At 42.2% G+C, this 26170-nt stretch overlaps 1 protein-coding gene across 2 annotated transcripts; it reads left to right on the top strand.

Moving 5' to 3' along the window:
- Positions 1-480: 480 nt before the first annotated feature.
- On the top strand, positions 481-22677 carry GABRP (gamma-aminobutyric acid type A receptor subunit pi). Of its 2 annotated transcripts, XM_060006797.1 has the most exons (9): positions 481-533; positions 1006-1124; positions 5560-5627; positions 6394-6611; positions 8241-8323; positions 11724-11861; positions 12338-12490; positions 12987-13174; positions 22375-22677. In XM_060006797.1, exons 1-9 carry the CDS (start codon positions 481-483, stop codon positions 22675-22677), a joined length of 1323 nt encoding a protein of 440 aa, XP_059862780.1. The 2 variants fall into 2 exon arrangements, with proteins under 2 accessions (XP_059862780.1, XP_059862781.1); XM_060006798.1 differs by lacking the exon at positions 12987-13174 and having other exon boundaries at positions 22375-22412.
- The last annotated feature ends 3493 nt before the right edge of the window (positions 22678-26170 follow it).

Genomic DNA, 26170 nt, shown 5'->3' with positions numbered 1-26170 from the left:
GGAGGTCCTCGGGAAGTTTTCATTTCCTGGCTACGTGACCTGCTTAACAGGCCTAGACCCTCAGATACATGGCGTGGTCAGGGGGAGTGTGTCGTCGAGGATGTCCTTCCTGGCCAAGTCAGGACAAGGACAGGGTGAGGACAGTCCTGGGGCTCCCCAGATATGCAGCTCAGGGTGGACCAGCTATATTTCTGCCCTCTAAACAAGTCCTCAGCCTTTATTTGGGCTGGATTTAAAATGTGATCCTTCAAAATGAAGTCACTCCTGGATGACATTCAGGGGGCAGGAGCTGAAACGGAAAGGTGTGGGAAGAGGCTGCTCCCCACAGACGTGGAGAAAATGCTGTAACTGACGCCCCACAGGACAGAAAAGCTGGGCTGGGAGGAGGTGAGCCTTTTGGGTTGTCTGCCTCTCACCTACCCCATCTGTTTCCCCAGGTATTTCTACTTCAGCCCCTCTCTGCATAAGCAGCTCCTCAACATGAGGCACAGTCTCCACTTGACCTTCATGTGTCTGAGTCTCCTCACTGGAAGGTGAGCTTTGCCACCCCACGGTGGCTTTGAGCTGAACTGCTTTGGGTTTTGCATGTGGTGGGAGGGGCAGCAGCGCTTTCTACTTAGCAACGGTGAGACAGAACGTCAGGCCTTCACCTCCCTGATGCACCAGGACAAATGCAACTTCTTGCCAGTTATTCTATCTGGAGAAGTCAAGCTTCCAAAAGGGTCATAGATGGATGAACCCCTTGGGTTTGGGGGGGAAGGTGCTTGGAGTGTTCCCAAATTAGCATGACACTGTGATATATAGCAAATGGGTAATAAAATGGAGTGGGATCGGGACATGTATTAATTCAGCAGCTGAAAATCAGAGATTTCTCTTTGGGGAAGTTACTGCTCGTATCTGAGCACAACCACACACAGACATGCAAACACAAGCTCAAGTCTGTGTGTATGCATGTTTATCCACACGTAAGCAAGCTTGTGCACCAAAACCCATTTTCTTTTCCAGGATGTGTATCCAGGGGAATCAGTTTAACATCAAGGCCAGCAGAAGTGACAAGCTGTCCCTGCCTGGCTTTGAGAATCTCACAGCAGGATATAACAAGTTTCTCAGGCCCAATTTTGGTGGTAGGTCATTCTTTTTGCCTAGGACATCAATTCAAAAAGATAGGAACAGAGACAATATGCAGACAAGGGTTTCAGGAGGTTTTAGTCGACTGCGTTTTCTGACCTGCCACTGGTTAAGGAGTGGCAGTGATGGATACAGACAGCTGCCAATGATTTTTCACGCTACCTTGGAGAAAGCACTTTCTCTGGTCTCTTCACCTGCAGGATACAGAAATACTCCTCCCCACTGAGGAGGTTCCTAGAGCCCCCTCACAACCTCACACACGCTGTCCGCCTTCTGCCCACACTTCCAGTGTCATTATTCAAGGAACCCACCATGTCTCACCAGGACTACTCCACCTGGTCCTCCTGCCTCAGCCTGCTTCCTCAAGGCTAACCCTCTACTCTGTCAACTGGATGACCCCCCTGGGTCCTTTGCTGCTCAGAATACCTGCCTGCTTCCCAGCATCCTCAGCGTACAGTCCAGAGCCCTTTGCATGGCACACCAGGCGCTCCCCAGCCCAGCCTCTGTCTGTCAGTCTCATCTCCCCAACTTCTCCCGACTATGCCCTGCTACAAATGTGCCCCCTGACCTCCTTGGCCTCCCTGGTCTCCGTGCTTTTTGCTGAGACTGTTTACCTGTCAAGAATGGCTTGTTCCAATTTGACTCCCTGGTGAAATGTCAGTTTTCCTTCATGTCTTAGATCAAAGGCTTCCTCCTCTGAGCAGCCCACCCAGATTCCTCCAGGCCCCATCCCCTTTCTTCACACTTTGTTTTGAACATATCTCCAAGTCATAGCCATTACCGGGTGATACTGTCACTGGCTTTATGTCTGTCTCAGCTCTAGGCTGCAGTCCCCTGGGGGAGTCTTGCTTTATTTACCTCACCAAACCCAGCAGCATCTCAGTACTTAACAGATAGCAAATTATCAATTAATATTTGTTGGAAGAATGAGGCAAGGAGGGAAAGAATGAGGCCACCACATACCTCCTCACAGGGTCTCAGCCTCTCTGTTTGTAAAATGCAAGACTGAACCAATGTGGTCACTAATGTCTTGTTACCTCGAGCAGAAACTAGTAGAAAGAGCCTTGGAGTGGAACAAACCCGAGTTTGGCTCCTTGGCTCTACTGCTGGGCAAGCATCTTAGCTTTCTGAGCCTCAGTTTCCCTTTCTGTAATTGGGGGTCACATTATCTGCCTCACAGGGAGGACTGAATGAAATGAAGTGTGTAAATACAGCATCAGGATGCAGTCTATTTTCATCCCTTTCCTTCTTGCTCCTCCCTTCAGATGATAAAATTATCTGGTCAGATCTAGCATTAGTGAGTCAGTCCAGGTCCTCTGAGGAACAGACACTGGGAGGGGATTATCCGTGCAAGATATTTATTGGGGCCATATCTATGACAAAATATGGGGCAGAAAAAGGAGGAAGCTGGAGAACTGTCAGACCACAATGCAGGTCTGATCCCAGTGGAAGGAGGGAGGGAGGGAAGGAAGGCTGGTGGAGGAGTCTTAGACTACAGTGCGATTTTAAGTGTGTTTGGAAAGGCCACCAGGGAGTTCTTGAGCTAAAGTTCCCATCAGAGGAGCCTCCCATCTCTGTGCCTCCCAGGAACAGACCTGCCTTAGTATTCCTGCCATGCTCAGTCCCTGGTGGGATGCAGCCCATGGGAAGCATGGCCTCCAAGCAAGTGTGGTGGAAGATTTCAGAGCACAGCAGCTGGGGCCAATCACACCCCCTTGGGTTGGAGATCTGAGAGACGCAGCTTCTTGGCCACACAATTAGGATTTTAGGTCCTTATGTTAAGGGACCTTGGGGGGCTTCAACCGCCTCTGGTTTTCCCAGGAGCAACTGAACACTAATGACAAGCACATGAGTCTCCACATCTGGTTGGGTCCACTCAACAATTTCCCAAACAATTAGGCCAGGACACTGCCTTTTTTTTTTTTTTTTTGCGGTACGCGGGCCTCTCCCTGCTGTGGCCTCTCCCGTTGCGGAGCACAGGCTCCGGACGCACAGGCTCAGCGGCCATGGCTCACGGGCCCAGCCGCTCCCAGCGTGTGGGATCTTCCCAGACTGGGGCACGAACCCGTGTCCCCTGCCTCGGCAGGCGGACTCTCAACCACTGCGCCACCAGGGAAGCCCAACACTGCCCTTTTTGTTGCTTGCTCACGGGCCAACAAGGTACAGAGTCCTAGGGCAAGGTGCCCATTCTGAGCCTGGAGTGGACCTAAGGGGACGTGAGGCCCAGATCCACCTGGGGCAAAAATGGGGCAAGGGGTCATCAGTCAAAACGAGGGGAAGGCACAACCCCCACCCCTCGTCACGAGCCTGTGGCACGCTGCCTTCTACAGAACCTACATTTACAAGGCAGCCTCGAGGCCCACGGAGGGAGCGTTGCTCTCCGTAATGTCTGTCCACCCAGTTCTCGGACCCTGATGTCCTTGAGCGACAAGACCTCTACAGGGTTTTTCAGGGACTGAGCTGGACAGCACAGGTTTGCAAGCAGGCCCTCCTGAACTCTGCCCAGAACCTGGTTTTGACCTCTTTCCTAGGAGAAAGCTGCCCTCTGGTGGCACAGCTAACTTTTATAACTCAAGGGGAAGAAGGAGCAAACTCCGGTCTATAAAAAAGCCAACTGAAGGAAGACCTAGACTAGACTACCTAGAAACAAACAAACAAAAACCCACACTGAGGCTGGAGCTCTTGTGTGTTTTCCATTCTCCATGTTTCTCAAGGGGCGGGGAGGGGGGCAACCAGCACTGACCCACTGCCCACTGTGTTCCAGGCACATAAGATAGATCCTGTAAACTTCCCAACCCAACCCTTGATGGCTAGCATTAGTAGCTCTATTTTACAGGTAAGAAACTGTAGAACAGAGAAGTTTAGCAATTTGTTCAAGGTCACACTGCTATGATGTGGCCAGCAGAGGTTTCAAACACTCTGACTCTAAGCTCCTCTTCTTAACACTGCACCTTGCTGCCTTGAGGGGCAGAAAGCCACTTAGCACCGTATAACTCCTTCAGCACCCTCCAGGGTCTGCCCTCAAAGATCTCCCCCTTTCCCACCAAGTATTAACACTAAGTATTAAGTTAATTATTGTTAATTGCTTTGGCTTTAAAACTCCACTTCCAAATTCTTACCTATATCCTGTGGCTTGGTTTCCTTCAATCGATCATTAGGCTGCTCTGTCTGATTCCCCCCAGTTTGCTGTTTCTAAGCGTCCTTTGAATTTGGCCTCTCCTTTTCCTGGTTAACGCGTTGTCAGTTTCCAGAGGCGTCCCCAGTTATCTTGCAAGTGAATGCTACTCTATCTGTTAACCTGGTGAGGAAAGTTTTTGCTTTTCCAGAATTAGCTAAGATCACCGGAGGAGAGGGGAAGGGAAGGGAAATGCTGTTTACTAAGTGCCTGGTAGGATGTGACAGGAACAATGCTGGGGACTTTGTACAGATAATTATTTCTGAGCACCTTCTAGATGTCCAGCCAGGCGGGCACTTCATGTCCATTCTCTCTTGCCACCACCCTGCAAAGAAGCTGTCACACACCTAGTCTCATTTAACCCTGTCCATGACCCTCTGATGTCATTAGCATTATATTCAAACCTGCAGGTGAGAAAACTGCAGTTCTGAAGGATCTGGTAACTCTTCCCACATCGAAACTCACGTCTTTCTGACTCCTGGGCTTTTGTTCCACATGTCCAGCCTAAGGAGGAGTAAACGTCCCTGGCCTGGCCTGGCCGCCGAGTATCGTGGCTCCCAAACCTCAGTCCTGAGAGCTAAGACATGCCCTCTCAGGAGTTTGGCCCATCTGCTGGGACTCCAGGATTGAGGCCCAACATCTGCACACCAGATGAAACGTGGACAGCTCTGCAATTCTAAATAGTTTAGGGTTCTTGGAGAATAAAGAAGGTGGAGGATAGTGTCAGGAGGTGAGCGGGAGCTCAACCATGAGCAGTTTTGAATGCCGTCTTGTGGTAAATTTACTTGGTTGGGGGGGGGAAATATATTTGTGTACAAATTACCAATCTCTATTACCAATCTCTCTATTACCAATCTCTATTACCAAATCTCTATTACCAAATCTCTATTCTAATGAGTCCCTTGCAAGCATCATAGGAAAAAATCTCCAAGTAAGAAGTAGCAAATACCGCTACATTCTTTAAAATATACACTAATTAATCGTGTGGTCTCTCTCTTATGTATTTAGCTAACTACATATTTGTGTATTTTTTTCATACAAAAGGGAGGCACACTCTACATAGTGGTTCCTCCTGAGATGGGGAGGATAGAAATTAACCTTTTATTTAGAAGTATTTTATATACTTCTAAATTGTTTAAAAGTTTCCAATAGGCATAATTTTCTAATATATGCATATTTTTTAACTGTGCTAATGTAGGGTTAGGAAATCTGTTTGTGTTTCTATGGAAGTCTTTCTGGTTTTTCTTCATTCTTAGGAGAACCTGTTCAGATAGCACTGACTCTGGACATTGCAAGTATTTCCAGTATTTCAGAGAGTAACATGGTAAGTGTGCCCCCCTCATCTTCCACCCAAGGAGCCCCTCTCCTGTGTCTTATGAGGACACATGTTCTAGCTACTCAAAGCAGAACAGAGACTTACTTGGAATGGCAGAAGCTGGAGACCTATCCTGAAACTCCAGACAGTGGAAGATGCTTGTAAAACAGATCTGAGTATCAGAAGGAAAGTGGATTCAAAGGCTAGGAGGGGAGAAATGAGGGAGTGGAGTGGGTGTACTTGGTGAGGGATAAAAGTGGGGGACAAGAATAAAAGTGCAGGGGGGAAGCCTGAATGTCACATGGTCCCTCACAGAGTGGGAGACAAGCTGATGAAAACCAACAATCACATAACTGCTTTCAACCGTCCTCTCACTTAAGACAACACATTATAGATAAGGTGACACTAAAGGCAGTTTAGAGGGTCCACTGTGGACTCTGGGTAAATCCTGGACAACCTAAGCACCTTGCTCACCAAAAGCTTCAACAATTTGGTGTGGCCTCTGTGATCGAGGGCAAGTAAGTTAAGACCCTGAACATGCTCCTGTGGCGCCCCCTTTTGGCAGTGGGCGTTACTATCCAGAATCAATAAGGTGCTTTTTTCTCTTATTGCTACAGGCCACCACCTCAAGACAAACTTTATTTACCCATGTCTACTGTAGTACGTGCTCTTGACCTCAGTGGAGGTGGGTAGGGGAGTAAGACTTGACCCTTTTCCTTCCCTTTTCTGAGCTTTCTCCCTCCATCCATTTCCTCCCCACCGGCTGCCCCCTCAGGACTACACAGCCACCATATACCTCAGACAGCGCTGGACGGACCAGCGGCTGGTGTTCGAAGGCGACAAGAGCTTCACTCTGGATGCACGCCTAGTGGAGTTCCTCTGGGTGCCAGACACTTACATCGTGGAGTCCAAAAAGTCCTTCCTCCATGAAGTCACTGTGGGAAACAGGCTCATCCGCCTCTTCTCCAATGGCACAGTCCTGTATGCTCTCAGGTAATTGGATACCTGCGACCTCAGGGTTGGAGGGGGAAAGAGCGGGGAGAAAAGGCAAAGGAATTCTGAACAGCGCTCGAATAACCACCTACCCTTCTCATGTGCCTGCCTTCTTAGATCCCTGTCCCCAGAGCAGCAGGGCCCTTTCTCAGTCCAGTTTGGCTCAACAAGAATCTACTGAGAATGTGTGCTCTGTGCCAGGCCCGTGCTGGACACTGCGGATATGGAGCTGAATAAGACACTGTCCTGACACAGACACATAAGGAAAGGAAGGCAGGGCGCTGGGGCCCCAAGGTGGAGAGTAGGTTAGTGATTTGGGGTGATGATAGAGGATGCTTTCACAGGACTCTGAGCTGAATCTTAAAGAGTTAAAGGAAGTTCGCCAAGAAGAGGTAAGGGGAACAGCAAGAGCAAACAGAGAGGTGATACAAAGAACTTTCCTTTCATGGGGCTCAGCGGGGTGGCGGTGGCTTAAGAATACATCTTTACTTAGCTGAGTCATTCTTGTACAGACAGAGAAGCAAAGCATAGTCCTCCAAGCCTCACCACCCGTAGTCACAGGCTCCCCTTTGCCCCTTCTACAAATCCCTGAGGCCAAAACTTCCTCCCACCCAATCGTTCATCGAGCCGCTGGTTGGCAGGAACAGGGAAGATGCCCCCAAAGTGCTATGTAAGGCAGCCCACAGGCGGAGGACTCATCGCTGCCTGTGCCAGGGCTGGACGAGGACTGCAAACACTGCTAGAGGCCTTCAGCAGAAGGCCAGGAACCAGATATTCATGAGGCGGATCTTAAATCCCAAGTGAGAGGCTGAAGTTATAAGACAAGGACTGAGCTAAGCAATGAGCTGAATTTTCGGACCGTTTATCTGACACTCCTCAGCTGCACTGAGTTTTGCAAAGGTCAGCCAGAACGCCAGCACCTCTTTCAAGAAGTCCAATAGACCTCTCCCTTGACCCCAACTCCAGTCAATGTTAAGGTGCCCCTCCTCGTATTCCCACAGCACGTGTGTGTGTGTGTGCGTGTGCGTGTGCGTCTGTCTGTATTATGGCACATAACACAGTATCCTGTACAAGGATTACAAGTGATGGATGATGATTAATAGCCTGGCTCTAGAGTCAGACAGATGTGGGGGCAAGTTCTTGCTCTGTGACCTTAGGCAAGTTACTTGACTCTCTGAGCTCCAGTTTCCTCAGCAGCAAAAGGAGAATAATAATATTTCCTACCTAGTAAAGCTACTTTAAAAATTCAAAGGGATAATTCACGTGAAGCATTTTGCATAGGCACGGACTCCTCATGGGTCTCTCCTGAAGAATAAGTTTCAAAACTGAAGGAAAAAGCATCTCAAACAAGCCAGTGAATGATTCTGTTCTGCAATGTTGTTGCAAGTTTGCCTCTGAATTGCCAACATTCCAACTTCCTCCACTCTGGACCCCAAGCTTTAACTGAGTCTCACAGGTGTCACTTAGCACAGAAAAACTCAGGACTGCTTTGAATGTAGGCACCAAGTCACACATTCACTGTAAGAGTCAAGGTGAAAGTTATCTTGGAGTGGCTCTTAAGAGGGAGTGTATACTTTCTACAGCATCCTCATAACACTCTCTATGAATCCATCATTTTTCCTTTCTTAGAATCACAACAACCGTTGCATGTAACATGGACCTGTCTAAATACCCCATGGACACACAGACATGCAAGTTGCAACTAGAAAGCTGTGAGTATACATCGTGTGGGCCCCTTAGATGATTTTCTGGGATGACTCAGATCTGTGCTTTCATGAAGAGTGTCCTATACATAGTGGCCTTTCTCTCCTTGATGTTGATTACAATGGGTTCAGACCTTCTGGGTGTACATCCAGAGAGATCTGGAGACCGCTCAAAACCAAACCTTACAGTGTTACATCTTTGGGAGAGGACCGCTGTGCATTGGCACCAAATATTTCCACCTAAAAGTGGATAAGACAGCCAAGCAAACAGGGGTCAATAGGACTAGGAGGGGGCCTCAGAATCTGCTAACTCATGGAAGCCAGAAAGAACACAGCAGAAGTTAGAAATGGCAAGTATACAAAACAATCACTGACATTTATTGCAAGACTGCTTCCACCTTCTAAAATAAATTGTTTTGATACATATATAAAGCTTAATCTAGTAATGTCAGCAAGTGGGCATCTAAACTGCAATCTGGGGATTTTCTTGTGATGAGGAAGGAAGTTCTACTCTAAGTTGATGTGTGTCAAATGAACTCCTGGCACCGTGAGTGATCTCCATGATTCCTTAGTAAACCACTCTGAAATGCCCACCATGGGGAGGTGGCACCAGTGATACGTGTTCTGGGAAGAAAATGCCGCATATAGGAGTTATCAAGGTATCAAGGCATGGCTCGTGCAAGAAGGAAAAACTAGAGTCAAGTGCTGGAAACCACTGGGCACTTCTTACATAAGGACACAAGTGGCCAACATCCAAGAAACACAACCATTATGAGGCAGCGTTTTTCAGAGGTAGACATTTAATTAAAGACTCAGGCAGGCAGATTAATTACCTTATTGATTAAATGCATGCAAAACCTTCTTGAAGCAATACAGCTGTTTGGGGGCAGACTAAAACTTGAGGTTATCAAGAGAACTCATTTTCAGCCCCACATAGAAAAAGCAATTGCCCTCCATGGATGGCTGTGCTCATCTCAAAACCCAGGAGTGAGATTCTCCTGGAAACTTCAGCACTCTGCTTGCACAAATACCGTCCCCAGTGAGCAGAGGAAGCTTTCACTGAACGTTTATCAGCAGTTATTTGGGTACAGAAACCTCACCAAGGGCATTTTTCCTGAACACCATCCCTAGACAAGAATTGATACCTCCCACAATTGCCCATATCCACTCAGGGACAGAGCAGTGAGAATGTAATGACTGTGAACATTTACCAGTTGTAATAGCAAAGTATCTAAGTAGAGGCTTGTACAACTTACTTTTTTAGATATGTTCTTTCTTTGGGATTCTAGGCCTATTTGGACAGCTGGCTTCAGTAAATGAGGGCGTGTTTCCAAGGGAAAGTGCACAGACAATTTTTACCTGCAAATCCTCTAAGAGCTCATGACTACTTCTCCCCACTATGGAGGCGGAGATAACCACTGACAGACAGTGGATACCATAGGTTAAGACTTAACAAAATGTTAGTCCTAACACTGGTATCCCACTTCTCAGTAGCCTTGGAGAATGAAGTTCCAGGTTTAAGATCACAGGTACCAGAATCACTGGGCTTTTCCATTCACTAGCTGGGTGACTTTGGGTCAGTAGAATTAACCTCAGTTTCCTCATCAGTGAAGTAGGAAAAATAATAGTATTTGACTCAAAGAGTTATTTTTAACAGCTTTATTGAGGTATAAATTACATACCATAAAATCCAACCATTTTAAGTGTACAATTCAAAGGTTTTTAGTAAATTTTCTGAGTTGTGCAGCCGTTGCCACATTCCATTGTTAGAACATTTCCATTACCCCAAAGAGACTCCTAGTGCCCATTTACAGTCACTCTCCATGGCCACCACCAGCTCCCAGACCACCACTAATACACCTTTTGTCTCTATGAATGTGTCTTTTCTAGATATTCCATATAAATGGACTCATACCACATGTGGTCTTTTGCATCCGGCTTCTTTCACTTAGCATAATGTTTTTTAGTTCATATATGATGAAGCATATATCAGTACTTTATTCCTTTTTACTGCTTTATTCCTTTTTATTCCAGACAAAAGAATACAAGTAGTACAAGTCTCTTTGGCGTGTTTCCGCCTTTCACCTGTTATGAATAACACTGCTGTAACATTTGTGTACAGGTCCTTTTGTGGACATGATTTGATTCTGTTGGACAGATACTTAGGACTGAAATGCTGGGTTAAATTTATGTTTAAGTCTTCAAGAAACTGTCAAACTGTTTTCCAAAGTGGTTGCACCATTTTACATTTCCACCAGCAATGTTCCAGCTTCTCCACATTCTCACCATCTGTTGCTGTCTGCCTTTTTAATTACAGCCATTCTTCTAGTGGATGTGAAGTGGTATCTTACTGTGGTTTTGATTTGCATTTCCCTAATGACTAATGATTTGAGCATCTTTTCATGTGCGTATTAACCATTCATCTATCTTCTCAAAGGTATCATTTGAGGATTAAATGAGATGATAATGTTGTAAAGCACTTAGAAAGGTAATTGCTTACTAAATGATAGATATTATTATTATCATCATCCATGGGCTTTGGTATTCAACTTTCTTGAGGTACAATCCTGGTTTGTTTTCCATTTGCACTGGTATCCTGAGAAACTTATGCAACCTCTCAGAATCTGATAATTTTCATGTATAAAATGGGCAAAACATTATAGTTCCTCAATTCTAAGGCACAGCATTTATTGAATAATAACATTTGAGGAAAAATGTAAGCTCTACTTTATATATATCAAGTATAAGATCCATTTCTATTTTATTTTTTTAAAAAGCTTTAAATAATGAAGAAATATGCAGGTCTACCTTGCAAGCTCATGAGAACCTTAGAGACATAATGTGTAAAGGACATAAATGTTTAATAAAAGGTAGCTATTATTACCATCATCAGCTATATTGGTAAAACTGCTTTGGGATTTATCGAACACCTATGTTGACACACATCAATAAAGTGGCTGGCTGAAGGTTTTTTGTTTTTGTTTTTGCATTTATGCCAATATGAAAATATGAATAGACCAACTGTAAAGTCCCTGAGAACCCCCTCCGAGGGGTTAGACTGTCCTGAAAAGCAATGTCTAGCACAGGCCTTTGTGGGTTCACAGATACATGTTCAAAAATATCATTTAAATAATGATAGAGGCCATTTCTAGTTGCTTATCATCTACCAGGTCTATACGATGCTTAGCATAGAAACGGTTCTCAGCTGATGGTGAAAAGCCCTAGCAGGTCATCTCATTCTGAGTAGACACTGCAATTACACTTGAGAAATCATGCCCAATTTTGCATGGGATCATCCTTGGACTTAGCACCATCAAGACAGAGCTTCTGTTTCCTCCATATCACAGCATTTTCCAGACCAGTTCAATCTGCTACCTTCTGCTGATCAGGGCACTGTTTCACTTGCCAGGGGGCTATGATGGGAATGACGTGGAGTTCAGCTGGCTAAGAGGGAATGACTCTGTGCGCGGGCTGGAGAACCTGCGGCTTGCTCAGTACACCGTACAACAATATTTCACGTTAGCTACCAGATCGCAGCAGGAAACAGGTAACTCGTGGGACAAACTGCACAAAAGCAAAATAGCTGAGCTGTATTCTGAGTCAGAAGTATCATCTTTTTTCCACTTGGTCCCTTTGGGGCCCAGGAACCCCTCTGAGGTGCGGTGGGGCAGGAGGGTTTGGGCTCGGCACTTTTACCTGCTCCACACCTACTACTGAAAAGGTCCCCAAGGGGCTCACAGTCTAGTGAAGTAGATGTCAAGGAAACCAGCAGTTATGATGCTGCAGGAATACTATGACAGAGAAAGGCACAAGAAGAGGATCCTGGGTGAGGGCATTCCCACAAATCCCCTTCTCTACAACCTCAATTTCTTTCATTGAAACTATGATGACAGTTCATGATTAACTATGTTTTGGTGAACAACAGATGGCTTCATGTGAATATAGTGAAGTTAAACATCCCACAGGGAAACCACTCTGCTAGGTGAGCAGGGATGATTTCCTATCCCTTGTTCACCCTATCAGGAAATTATACACGACTGGTCTTGCAATTTGAGCTTCAGAGGAATGTCCTGTATTTCATTTTGGAAACTTATCTTCCTTCCACTTTCCTGGTGGTGTTATCCTGGGTTTCGTTTTGGATCTCCCTTGATTCAGTTCCTGCAAGAACCTGCATTGGTAAGTAGCTCCAACGGGAGATTTCTAAGAACTGGGTTATTAGGTCCTTATTTTTTTTTTACCTTCTACCATTGTTTTCATTGATATTCCCAGGGCAGTTCCAGGAGCTGGTTTCTTGAGAGACTCTTTTACAGAGAGAGAAAGAGAGACAGAGAGACTACTTTAGGAATAATGCATTTTTAAACTTGTGTTTGACAGTGACAGATAAGGGAGAATTGTGATTCGATGGCCTATTGTCTGTTATTTTGTTTACTGAACTCCTCCCTCCAGTGAGAAGACAGAAGGTGAAACATTTAGAAAATCATATCACTCATATCTGTATAAAATAGACAAATCAACCCTTTTCCAGAAGGCCACAGACTTTTCAGAATGAGCTATGCTCCATTTCTGAGTCCTATCCTCACCTTGCCAAGTCTTGAAGGGAGACAGTCTGCCACGGGGTGATGGAAGGGTCACTGCCCACTGACGTGGGTACATTGCTTACTTTTTTCCCCAGGAGTGACCACTGTATTGTCAATGACCACACTGATGATTGGGTCCCGCACTTCTCTTCCGAACACCAACTGCTTCATAAAGGCCATTGACGTGTACCTGGGGATCTGCTTTAGCTTCGTGTTTGGGGCCCTCCTGGAATATGCAGTTGCCCACTACAGCTCCCTACAGCAGATGGCAGCCAAAGATAGGGTAAGAATTTTGAGGGCCCTATATATGATTCATCACCTGTGCCATATACTGGTCTGTAGAGGTGACCTGCACCTGGTTCCCAACCCCCAGTGATTCAGTTTGCACCAGTGATTCTCATCCTTGTTCAGTTGGGGGAATCTGGAAGTCATGACACCTTTTAAAAAAGACTGCTCTTTTCACCAAATACAGTGAGATATTAATATGTTTAAATTTCCAGCAGAAAATAACGGTGTTATCTGTATGCAACATAAAATCACAACCACAAGAACAAGCATCCATGAAAAACCCAGTATCAAACCTAACATGATCGCTGCTTATGTTTCAGATTAATATGTATTTAATATTTATTCATTTGTCGCATTTTTGTTTTCCTAAATTATACAAGTAATGGTTTACTGAAAAATGTATGGAAAAATTAAATTGTGGCAAATTTCGTAATTAGCATATTTTTCTGCTAACAGGGAAAGACTTATTATCTGACTTAGCTGTGAAACACCATGGTCCAGCTCTCAGAATAATAATAATGATTATTATCAATTGAGCATGTATGTGCCAGACACAGTCACAAGCTCTTTGAAAATATTATGTCATTTAAAATGCTCGTAACAACCCAGTAAGGCTATCTCCATTTCTATAGTTGTGGGATCCGAGTATGGAAAGATAAGTGACTTATCCAAGGGGACACAGACAGTAAGAGGCAGAGCTGGGATTCGCACCAGCCAAATCTGCTTGGCTCCAAAGCCTGACACTTACCTGTTATTCCCACTTGAAGTGGGCAACGGGCCATGCCCTTAACTATTATTCTCTGCAGGCCTACGGAACCCTGGGATTCTTTGGAAGCCCAATTTGATAGACGTTAGCATACTAAAGCTCCTGTTAACAGGCAAAAAAATGATAGGGATCCAGGGCAGAAGAGCTGCCCTACTTCAGCAAGGTGCCAGGACTGCACAGGGTCCAATGGTGAGGAAATGAGGATTCAGAATAGCCCAAAGATCCAGTTGCCTTTTCTCTTGTGTTTAACTATTGTGAACAAGGTTTCACAATTATATTACTCAAGTACCAAAGGCAAATGATCATATGTGCCAGCCAAAGAATAGGTATTTCATTTATTTTACTCCCTGTAGGCTTTCTTTTTTAAAAAAATTATTTATTTTTTAAATTAAATTTATTTTTTAATTGAAGTAGAGTTGATTTACAATATTATATTAGTTTCAGGTGTACAGCATAATGCATAATGGCTCGGTATTTTTTTTTTTTTTTTTTTTTTTACGGTACGCGGGCCTCTCACTGCTGCGGCCTCTCCCGTTGCGGAGCACAGGCTCCGGACGCGCAGGCTCAGCGGCCGTGGCTCACGGGCCCAGCCGCTCCGCGGCACGTGGGATCCTCCCAGACCGGGGCACGAAGCCGCGTCCCCTGCATCGGCAGGCGGGCTCCCAACCACTGCGCCACCAGGGAAGCCCCATGGCTCGGTATTTTTATACATTATACTCCATTAAAAGTTATTACAAAATAATAGCTAATATTCCCTGTTCTGTACAATATATCCTTGCTGCTTATCTATTTTATACACAGTAGTTTATATCACCTTATCCCATACCCCTATCTTGCCCCTTCCCCTTTTTTTTTTTTTTTTTTTTTTTGCGGTACATGGGCCTCTCACTGTTGTGGTCTCTCCCGTTGCATAGCACAGGCTCCAGACGCGCAGGTTCAGTGGCCGTGGCTCATGGGCCCAGCCGCTCTGTGGCATGTGGGATCTTCCCGGACCGGGGCACCCGTGTCCCCTGCATCGGCAGGCGGACTCTCAACCACTGCACCACCAGGGAAGCCCGCCCCTTCCCCTTTCTTTCTCCCCTCTCATAGCCACTAGTTTGTTTTCTATATCTGTGAATCTGTTTGTTTTGCTATTTACATTCATTTGTTTTATTTTTTAGATTCCACATATAAGTGATATCACACAGTATTTGTCTCTCTGTCTGACTTATTCCACTAAGCATAATCTCTAGATCCATCCACATTACTGCAAATGACAAAATTTCATTCATTTTTATGGCTAGCTAATACTTCATATATATATATATATATCTATCTCACATATTCTTTATCCATTTGTCTGTCGAGGGACACTTGGGTTGCTTCCATATCTTGGCTATTGTAAATAGTGCATCTGTGAACATTGGAATACATGTATCTTTTTGAATTAGTGCTTTCATTTTTACCTGGATATATACCCAGGAGTGCAATTGCTAGATCATATGGTAGTTCTATTTTCAGTTTTTTGAGGAACCTCCATACTGTTTTCCACAGTGGCTGCACCAACTTACATTCCCACCAACAGTGTACAAGGATTCCCTTTTCTCCATATCCTAGCCAATATTTGTTATTTGTAGACTTTTTGCTGATAGCCGTTTTGACAGATGTGAGGTGATATCTTATTGTTGTTTTGATTTGCATTGTTCTAATAATTAGATACGTTGAGTATCTTTTCATTTTCCCGTTAGTCATCTTTTTGTCTTCTTTGGAAAAATGTCTGTTCAGGTCCTCTGCTCATTTTTTTGATTGGGTTGTTTTTTTTGATATTGAGTTGTATGAGCTGTTTATATATTTTGGGTTTTTTTTGTTGTTGTTTTATTTTGTTTTTTTAGCTTACTTTTTAAAAAAATTAATTAATTTATTTTAGGCTGCATTGGGTCTTCGTTGCTGCGTGCAGGCTTTCTCTAGCTGTGGCGAGCAGGGGCTATTCTTCATTGCGGTGCGCGGGCTTCTCATTGCCGTGGCTTCTCTTGTTGCAGAACATGGGCTATAGGTGTGTGGGCTGCAGTAGCTGTGGCTCGCAGACTCTAGAGCGCAGGCTCAGTAGTTGTGGCGCACGGGCTTAGTTGCTCTGCAGCATGTGGGATCTTCCCGGACCAGGGTTTGAACCTGTGTCCCCTGCATTGGCAGGCGGATTCTTAACCACTGTGCCACCAGGGAAGTCCCTGTTTATGTATTTTGGATACTAACCCCTTGTTGTTCATATCATTAGCAAATATTATCTCCCATTCAGTAAGTTATCTTTTCATTTTATTGATAGCTTCCTTTGCTGTGCAAAAGCTTTTAATTTTAGGTCCCACTTGTTTAATTTTTGCTTTTGTTTCTTTTTGTCTTAGGAAAGTGATCCAAAAAATATTGCTATGATTTATGTCAAAGAGTGTTCTGCCTATGTTCTCTTCTAGGAGTTTTATGGTTTCAGGTCTTACATTTAGGTCTTTAGTCCATTTTGAGTTTATTTTTGTGTATGGTGTGACAAAATGTTCTAATTTCATTCTTTTAAAGCTGTACAGTTTTCCCAGCACCACTTATTGAAGTAACTGTCTTTTCTCCATTATATATTCTTTTCTCCTTTGTCATAGATTAATTAACCATAGGCAATTCTGTTCTGTCCTATTGATCTGTGTGTCTGTTTTTGTGCCAGTGCTATTTTGATTACTGTAGCTTTATAATAGCATAGTCTAAAGTCAGAGAGGGTGATACCCCAAGCTTTGTTCATTTTTCTCAAGATTGCTTTGGCAATTTGGGGTCTTTTTTTGTTCCATATGAATTTTAGGATTATTTGTTCTAGTTCTGGGAAAAATGTCATGGGTATTTTGATAGTGATTGCATTAAATACATAGATTGCTTTAGGTAATATGGACATTTTAGCAATATTATGTCTTCCAATTCATGAACATGGGATATCTTCCCATTTCTTTGTATCATCTTTAGTTTTCTTCATCAGTGTTTTATAGTTTTCAGAGTATAGGTCTTTCACCTCCTTGGTTAAGTTTATTCCTAGGTATTTTACTCTTTTTGATGCCATTTTAAATGGGATGGCTTTCTTGCTTTCTCTTTCTGATAGTTCATTATTAGTGTATAGAAAAGCAACACATTTCTGTATATTAATCTTGTATCCTGCAACTTTACTAAATTCATTAGTTCTAATAATTTTGGGGTGGAGATTTTAGGGTTTTCTATGTAAAGTATCATGACATCTGCAAGTAGTGACAGTTTTACTTCTTCTCTTCCAATTTGGATGTCTTTTATTTATGTTAAATAGAAGTGGTAAGAGTGGGCATCCTTATCTTGTTCCTAAATTTAGAGGAAAGTCTTTCAGCTTTTCATCATTGAGTATGATGTTAGCTGTAGGTTTGTAAAAATTGACCCTTATTATTTTGAAATATGTTCCTTCTATACCAACTTTGATGAGAGTTTTATCATGAATGGATGTTTTATCACATGCTTTTTCTGCATCTATTGAGATGATCATGTGATATTTATCATTCCTTTTGTTAATGTGGTGTATTACATTGATTGATTTGCAAACACTGAACCATCATTGCATCCCTGGAATAAATCCCACTTGATCATGGTATATGATCCTTTTTATATATTGTTGGATTTGGTTTGCTAATATTTTCTTGAGGATTTTTGCATCTATATTCATCAGAGATATTGGACTGTAATTTTTTTTGTAGTGTCTTTGCCTGGTTTTGGTATCAGGGTAATGGTGGCTTCATAAAATGAATTTGGGGCTGTTCTGTCCTCTTCAGTTTTTTTGGAATAGTTTGTGAAGGATAGGTATTAGCTCTTCTTTATATGTTTGGTAGAATTCCCCTGTGAAGCAGTCTGATCCTGGACTGTTGTTTGCTGGGAGGTTTTTTAGTTTAGTTTTGTTTGTTTGTTTTTTACAAATTCAATTTCACTACTAGTGATTGGTCTGTTCAAATTGTCTGTTTCTTCTTGATTCAGTCTTGGCAGGCTGGATGTTTCTAGAAATTTGTCCATTTCTTCTAGGTTGTCCAATTTGTTGGCATATAACTGTTTGTAGTATTCTCTTATGATTTTTTGTATCTCTGTGGTATCAGTTGTTATTTCTCCTCTTTCATTTATTTTATTTGGGTTCTCTCTCTTTTCTTCTTGGTGAGCTTGGCTAAAAGGTTTATATCAATTTTGTTTATCTTTTTAAAAAACCCAGCTCTTGGTTTCATTGATCTTTCCTATTATTTTTTTGGCCTCTATTTTATTTATTTCCTCTCTGATCTTTATTATCTCCTTCCTTCTGCTAACTTTAGGCTTTGCTTGTTCATCTTTTTCTAATTCCTTTAGATGGTAGATTAGATTGTTTATTTGAGATTTTTCTTGTTTCTTGAGAAAGGCCTGTATTGCTATAAACTTCATTCTTAGAACTGCTTTTGCTGCATCCCATAGATTTTGGAAAGTTTTGTTTCCATTTTCATTTGCCTTGAGGTATTTTCTGACTTCCTCTTAGATGTATCCATTGACCTATTGGTTTTCTAGTGGCATTTTGTTTAGTCTTCAAATGTTTTTGTTTTTTTCCAATTTTCTTCCTGTAATTAGTTTCTAGTTTCATACTGTTGCGGTTGGAAAAACTGCTTGATATAATTTCTGTCCTCTTAAATTTACTGAGACTTGTTTTGTGACCTACCATATGATCTATCCTGGAGAAGTTCCATGTGCACATGAAAAAAAGGTTTATTCTCCTGTTTTGGGATGGAATGTCCCATAGATATCTATTAAGTTTAACTGTTCTAATGTGTCATTTAAGACCACTGTTTCCTTACTGATTTTCTGTCTGGATGATTTGTCCATTGGTGTAAATGGGGTGTTAAAGCCCCCCATTATTATTGTATTACTGTCAATTTCTCCCTTTATGTCTGTTAGTATTTGCTTTATATATTTTGGTACTCCTGTATTAGGTGCATTTATGCTAACGAGTGTAATATCCTCTTCTTGTATTGATCCCTTTATCATTATATAATGCCCTTCTTTGTCTTTCGTTATGGACTTTGTTTTAAAGCCTATTTTGTTTGATATGAGTATTGCTACCCTGGCTTTCTTGTCATTTCTGTGTGTATGAAATATCTTTTTCCATTCCTTCACTTTCAGTCTGTCTGTATTTACCTCGTTTGTAGGCAGCATATAGGTGGGTCTTGTTTTTTAATCCAATCAGCCACCTTATGTCTTTTGATTGAAGCATTTAGTCCACTGACATTTAAAGTAACTACTGATAGGTATGTAGTTATTACCATTTTATTACTTCTTTTCCAGTTGTTTTTCTGGTTCTTCTCAGTTCTTCTCTTTTTGTTTCTTGCCTTGTGGTTTGATGATTTCCTTTAATAATATGCTTATGTTCCTTTCTTTTTAGTTTTTGTGTATCTATTGTAGGTTTTTGACTTGTAGCAACCATGGAGTTCATATATATTGACCTATAACTATACCTACTTGTTTTAAACTTGTAGTCACTTAAGTTCATACACACTGTAAAAGATCTACATTTTTTTACTCCCCTCCCCCACATTTTGTGTTTCTGATGTCATATTTTACATCTCATGTTTATCCTTCAACTGTTTTTTGCAGTTATAGTTGCTTTTACAATTTTTTGTCTTTTAATCTTCGCACTGGCTTAAGTGCTTGGTCCTCAATTCTTACTATATATTTGCCTTTCCTAGTGGGATTTTCCCTTTCCTCTAGATTCTTCTTTTCCACTTAGAGAAGACCCTTTAACATTTCTTCTAGGGTAGGCTTATTATTGATTAATTGTTTTAGTTTTTGCTTGTCTTAGAAGTTCTTTATCTCTTCTTCAATTCTAAATAATAATCCTGCTGGGTAATATAACCTAAGTTGCTGGTTTTTCCCTTTCAGCACATTGAATATATTATACCACACCCTTCTGGCCTGCAAAGTTTCTGCAGAGAAATCAGCTGATAGCCTTATGTGGGTTCCCTTGTATATGATTCTTTGTTTTTCTCTTGTTGCCTTTAGAATTCTCTCTTTAACATTTGGAATTTTAATTATGTCTTGGTGTGAGTTTGTTTGAGTTCAGTTTGCTTGGGACCCTCTGTGTTCCCTGTACGTGGATATTTGGTCCTTCTTTGGGTTTGGGAAGTTTTTAGTCATAATTTCACCAAATACATTTTCCACCCCCTTCTCTTTTTCTCTTCTCCTTCTGGGACCCCTATAATGTGAACACTGATACACTTGATGTTATCCCAGATATCTCTCAAACTATTCTAATTTTTTAAAATTTGTTTTTCTTTTTGCTGTTCTGATTGGGTAATTTCCATTTTCTATCTTCTAGACCACTTCTGCATTTTTCTGTATCATTTAGTCTGCTTCATTCCTTCTAGTGTGAGTTTTTTTTTTTTTTTGCGGTATGCGGGCCTCTCACTGTTGTGGCCTCTCACGTTGCGGAGCACAGGCTCCAGACGCACAGGCTCAGCGGCCATGGCTCACGGGTCCAGCTGCTCTGCGGCATGTGGGATCTTCCCAGACCAGGGCATGAACCCGCATCCCCTGCATCGGCAGGCGGACTCTCAACCACTGCGCCCTAGTGTGAGTTTTATTTCAGTATTGAATTCTTCATTTCTGATTGGGTCTTTTTTTTTCTTTGGCCACGCCATGTGGCCTGTGGTATCTTAGTTCCCTGACCAGGGATTGAATCTGGGCCTCCAGCAGTGGGAGCATGGAGTCTTAACCACTGGACCACCAGGAAATTCCCAAGATTGGGTCTTTCTTTATATTTTTTTAGTTCCTTGTTAAAATTCTCACCACGTTCATCTATTCTTTTCCCTAATTCAGTTAACATTCGTATTACCAATGTTATGAATTGTTTATCTGGTATTGTTTATTTCTGTTTCATTATTTATTTTTTTTGGGGGTTTCTCTTACTCTTTCAACTGAGACCAGTTCCTTTGCCTTTTCATTTTGCTTAAATGTCTCTGCCTCTATGAGTTTAGGTGAAAGAGGTTGCAGTCTTGCATGGGCATCCTTATGTGGATGTGTCCCTATACAGAGCGCATGTGCCCATTGCTTTTGCTGGATTTGGTGTTGACGCATGTCATGTCTTTCCTCAGGGTGTGCTGGCAGCTATCACCTTCTGCCACCTTCTGCTGGAAGAAGGTGGGACTGGAAATGGAGGGGCTAGAGCTAGAGCCTGTTGTGAAGTGTGACTTCCCTTCTGCTCAGTGGCCATCACCACCCTATTGGTGGTGGGATCTGATCCCAAGTTGCTGGAGCAGAAGCCCTGAGGGTTGGGCCCATGCTGGCTCTGTCCCCTTTAAATGTACGTTTTCCCCTCTCCCAGCACTGGGGAAGTGCTGAAGCAAGGGAGGCCTGTGGGGGCTCTCGGCTTGGGTAGGCTGCAGAGAGAGGGCTGAGTGTACTGCCCTCCGATGTACTGCCTGTGCAGGCACCAGCAATTGTTGCCCTTGCTCTGCTCAGATGAAGCCTTGAGTCCAAGTCCCCTTTGTCCTTCGTAGCTGATCATTCCCCCAGCCTCTGCCACCCCTGCCCTGTCGGGGAGCCAAACAACAGGGCAAGCAGGACTTGTGTGGATGCTCTGTGTGTATGGGGTATGGTGGTGAGCTATGGTGGATCAGCCACTGTCAGAGTCCTGGGCTGCTTCTGATGTGCTGCCTGAGTAAGAGTCAACAATGGCTGCCGCCACCCCACCCAGACTCTGCCCTGGTACCAGGTTGCCTCTGTGTCCCATGGAGTTTTCTTCCCAGACCAGGTTGTCTCTGCGTACCGTGGAGTTTTCTTCCAAGTCTATGTTGTCCCAGCCATGGTGGAGAATGGCAATTCCATGGGACTGCAAGGAGCATCACTATTTCTGTTTGTGTGGCAAAGTCCTTAAGACACTGCTGATTTCTATTAACTCTCATAGTCAATTATTCCCTCCTCCCAGGAATAGAACGGAATTCATCAAACACCTACTAAATGCTCTACATAATTTACGCCATTTAATCTTCCCATCAGTCTCAAGAGGTAGTATTAATGTCATCAACATTTTGCAGGCAAGGAAATTGAGTTCTAAAGGGATTAAGGTGACTAAAATTTCACAATAGTGAGAGGCAGAATGGGATTTGAACCTAGGTCAGCTAGCTTCAAGGTCTGAGCAATTAACATTTACCACACGGCCCTGCACACCTAGAATGGGCAATGGTTATTCTTCCCGTTAGACAAGCTGATGACCTAGGGACAGGTGCCTATAAACAGGATAATAGGACTGCCAAATCTTGCTTACCAGCCAATTTATGAGGCACTCAGTACTGGTCTCTCCTAAACCTAATTATTCAATACTAAGGCCTCTAAGTATATAAATACCCACTTACTTATTTTGCTGAGTCAAGTCTATCAATCTAACTGCCCTGTTTATGAACTAGGGGAAGGCAAAGGAAGTGGAAGAAGTCAACATCACTAACATCATCAACAGCTCCATCTCCACCTTTAAACGGAAGATCAGCTTGGCCAGCATTGAAATTTCCAGCGATAACGTTGACTACAGTGACCTGACAATGAAAACTAGTGACAAGTTCAAGTTTATCTTCCGAGATAAGATGGGCAGGATTGTTGATTATTTCACAATTCAAAACCCCAGTAATGTTGATCGATATTCCAAACTCCTATTTCCTTTGATTTTTATGCTAGCCAATGTATTTTACTGGGCATACTACATGTATTTTTGAGAGTATGCTGAATTGTTTGCATGTCATAGGTCTTCAACAGAACAAAGTAATGATGTAAACGATATTCTAAGCCAAGTGTGCATCCTAATCCAGTGGCGCCACAAGTGACTAAAATAACATTTGAGCATTTCTCCTCAAACAATGAACCCCCCTCCAACCATTATTTAAGCTGTGTAGAAGTCCTAGCATTACAGAATCTTTTAATAGAAACATCAACCCATTCCTTTTTTATTTTTATGAAAGATATTCCCATGGAGCCCAAGATTACAAACCTACTCAGGACTGACTGCCCAGTGGCTCCCTGGTCTGCATTTAACTCATATAAAAAATGAAAAGGAAGCTATTACGTGTGTTGAGTCAAGTGTCAGAGGTTGTTTCTAAATTAATCACACATGCTATTTACTAAATCTCTACAGTGCTTATAAAATAAAATACATTGCTGCCTATTTAGGGAATAACATATTCTAGTTTTTGGTTTTGATTACAATGAAATGTGGGCTTATAAAAAGAAACAAAATTGAGTTATTTGTAGTGAGGTGGATGGACCTAGAGTCTGTCATACAGAGTGAAGTAAGTCAGAAAGAGAAAAACAAATACTGCATGTTAACACATATATATGGAATCTAAAAAAAGAAAAAAATGGTTCTGATGAACCTAGGGACAGGACAGGAATAAAGACGTAGACGTAGAAAATGGACTTGAGGACACGGAGAGGGGGAAGGGTAAGCTGGGACAAAGTGAGAGAGTGGCATGGACATATATACACTACCAAATGTAAAACAGATAGCTAGTGGGAAGCAGCCACATAGCACAGGGAGATCACCTCCGTGCTTTGTGACCATCTAGAGGGGTGGGATAGGGAGGGTGGGAGGGAGATGCAAGAGGGAGGGGATATGGGGATATATGTATAAGTATTGCTGATTCACTTTGTTATAAAGCAGAAACTAACACACCATTGTGAAGCAATTATACTCCAATAAAGATGTTTAAAAAAATAAAATAAAATGTGGGCTTAAGTAAATTCCCTGGAAGTCAGTGCACTAAATACCAAGGTGAGTTTTTAATACAGTATTTAATGTCATAGCAGAACTGTCCCCATTTCCCAACCTTTGAAGAAAAATTTAGTGGATCAGTAATCTCAAACATAAATCTCTTGTTTCTAAGATATAATGGATTCCTCAAACTGGGAGAGCTCTGGGGCTTTATTCCGCCATTTGACATGTCTTATCATTTTACTATTATATGCAAGCCATTCCTAAACAATGCTGAAGCCCTTTCGCCATAACATGGGAAGAAATGGAGGAACTTTTTAAAAAATTATTCTGAGTCTTTATACTGACTATTGTCATGAAGCCTTGCAGAATCAAGTCCAATTCTATCTGCTACTCTGACACTGTGCAATACTTTGCCAGCAGCAGGGTCATCTATAGGATATGTGTTTTAAGATCCCATTTGGAAAAGGTATACATCATAACACAAACTCAGTGGGCTCACACTCTTCCATCCTCATGTTCCACTCACCCCAGACAGTATACATATATATTCACAGATACACACACACACGTACCCCTACTATTTCCTACTGAGGAAGATAAACACTGGTGATACAGTTAATGTCATTCTTTGACACCACTGTACCACAATACTTGCCTTGCAATTAAACAGCTAGGCCTGGTGGTATTGAAAGATCCACTTTTCAAAAAATGTCCCGGATTCCCTTCCAAGCCTTCTTCATTGTTTTGGAATTCTCTTTTGTTTTTGTTGAATGATATTTTTATAGTTTGAGAATATACTTTGGGGAAAAAAATTCTTGGATGTTTGTATCACTCTGAAATTTATGTAGGCTACAACACTAGACTTCTCAGTAGAAACTCCTAATACTCTAGATCTGTCCCATGTATCCTACCTACCCAGATCAGTCCCTGACTCGCTTTATTCAAAATATTTATTTCTTGGGTGAAAATATCAAGACCTACCTCATCAAATTTCTCAAAGTCATGAAACTAGGTAAAGTTGAGAATACCCTTAGTTATGGAAATACAATTTTAAATTATTTTGATTTTGAGAATATCAATATTTAATATCAATATTCTCAATATAGGAAGGAAGATATATAGATATAGATATATTCAATAACAAGCTGATGACAGAGGGTTTTCAAATGAAAGACAGGGAGAAATGGAGAAATGAGCATAGCAAAAAAGAGCTAGAGATTACAGTGCACCACAAGCTGAAAATAAGTCGGCAACACAAAGGAGTACTATTAGAGAAAAAACACAGTATGGGCTTTCAGTGACAGGAAAGTATAGTGACAATCTGTAGTTAGGAAAAGTTTGACAACCGGGATTGAGGTGTGGTCTTTCCTCAGTGCTGTGCATTACTCTTACACATACAGAGCTGTTCTTCTCAGCTACTTGCTTATACTTAATTTTGACCAGTTAGTAATGTATTTACTGCCAAAGACCCTTGCTTTTTAATAGACATTTTAAAAATTGAATCCTAACAGACAGGGGATTATGCCCCAATATATGGTCAATATAATTTATGTGTTTTACCAATGAATTTAAAGAAGGAAAGAACATATGAATACATGTTTCATGTTTTTAAAATAATTTTTAAAATATATAATATACATCTTTTTCAAGTTTTTGTAGAGAATTTATATATATCAGACTGTAGTATATTTGTGTTGAAAAACATTGAGTCCAATTTTGGCTACAACACTTTTAAGAAGGATGTACAGAAATGGAAAAAGAGTCAGAGAAAAGTGGTTAAAGTCATGGAAGTGATTAAAATCATGGAAAACAGGTCCAATAAGAAGGAGCTTTTGCACCTTGAAAAGCAAGGCTGAATGATGACTGTCAGTAGGTTCAAGAAGGTTTTGTACACGAGACATGCTGTGCCACTATTCACCTGAATAAGTGAACTGAATAAAAGTAAATAGAAACGAACTTAAAAGAAAGGCTAATTGTTTTGAAGAAAGAAAACGTGCAAATTGAATAATGAAATACCGTTGAATAATGAAATGCTCGGATGAACATCTAGTCTCCATCTGGAAATTGCCCATGAGAATAAATAACCTTGCCTCCCCTTTGATTTTGCCATCCACCTACCTGAAAGCAGAAGGTTCTGATAGGTAATCTTGGGAGGTTGCAGATACCGGGAGATGCCTCTGGCTGCACAAAACTAAAGTGTCATACCGAGTATTGCTAACGAAGAATGTATGCCTAAGAATATTCCTGGTGGCCCACAAGGTTGAGTTCCAAAATTATGGTTTCTTTGGGGGCATTTGAAGGGGAGTCATGTGACCCACAGCTTTCAGTGACTTGGATGTGAAATAGGCTTTGATCACCCAATCTCATTACTTAAAATTGTGCCTTTCCAGAAATTAGAGAAGAAGCAATCCCATTTGGAAAACTGGAAAGGGGAATAGAACATAAAAAGTGAGTGAATAGCTGCATGTTGATCCAATGTCTCTGTGATCTTTGAGGAC

The sequence above is a fragment of the Delphinus delphis genome, chromosome 3 (genome assembly GCF_949987515.2).
Source record: "Delphinus delphis chromosome 3, mDelDel1.2, whole genome shotgun sequence".
In the NCBI taxonomy this organism is placed as follows: domain Eukaryota; kingdom Metazoa; phylum Chordata; class Mammalia; order Artiodactyla; family Delphinidae; genus Delphinus; species Delphinus delphis.
Note: the sequence above shows the minus strand (reverse complement) of the source record. Positions and strands in the feature narration are given on the sequence as shown.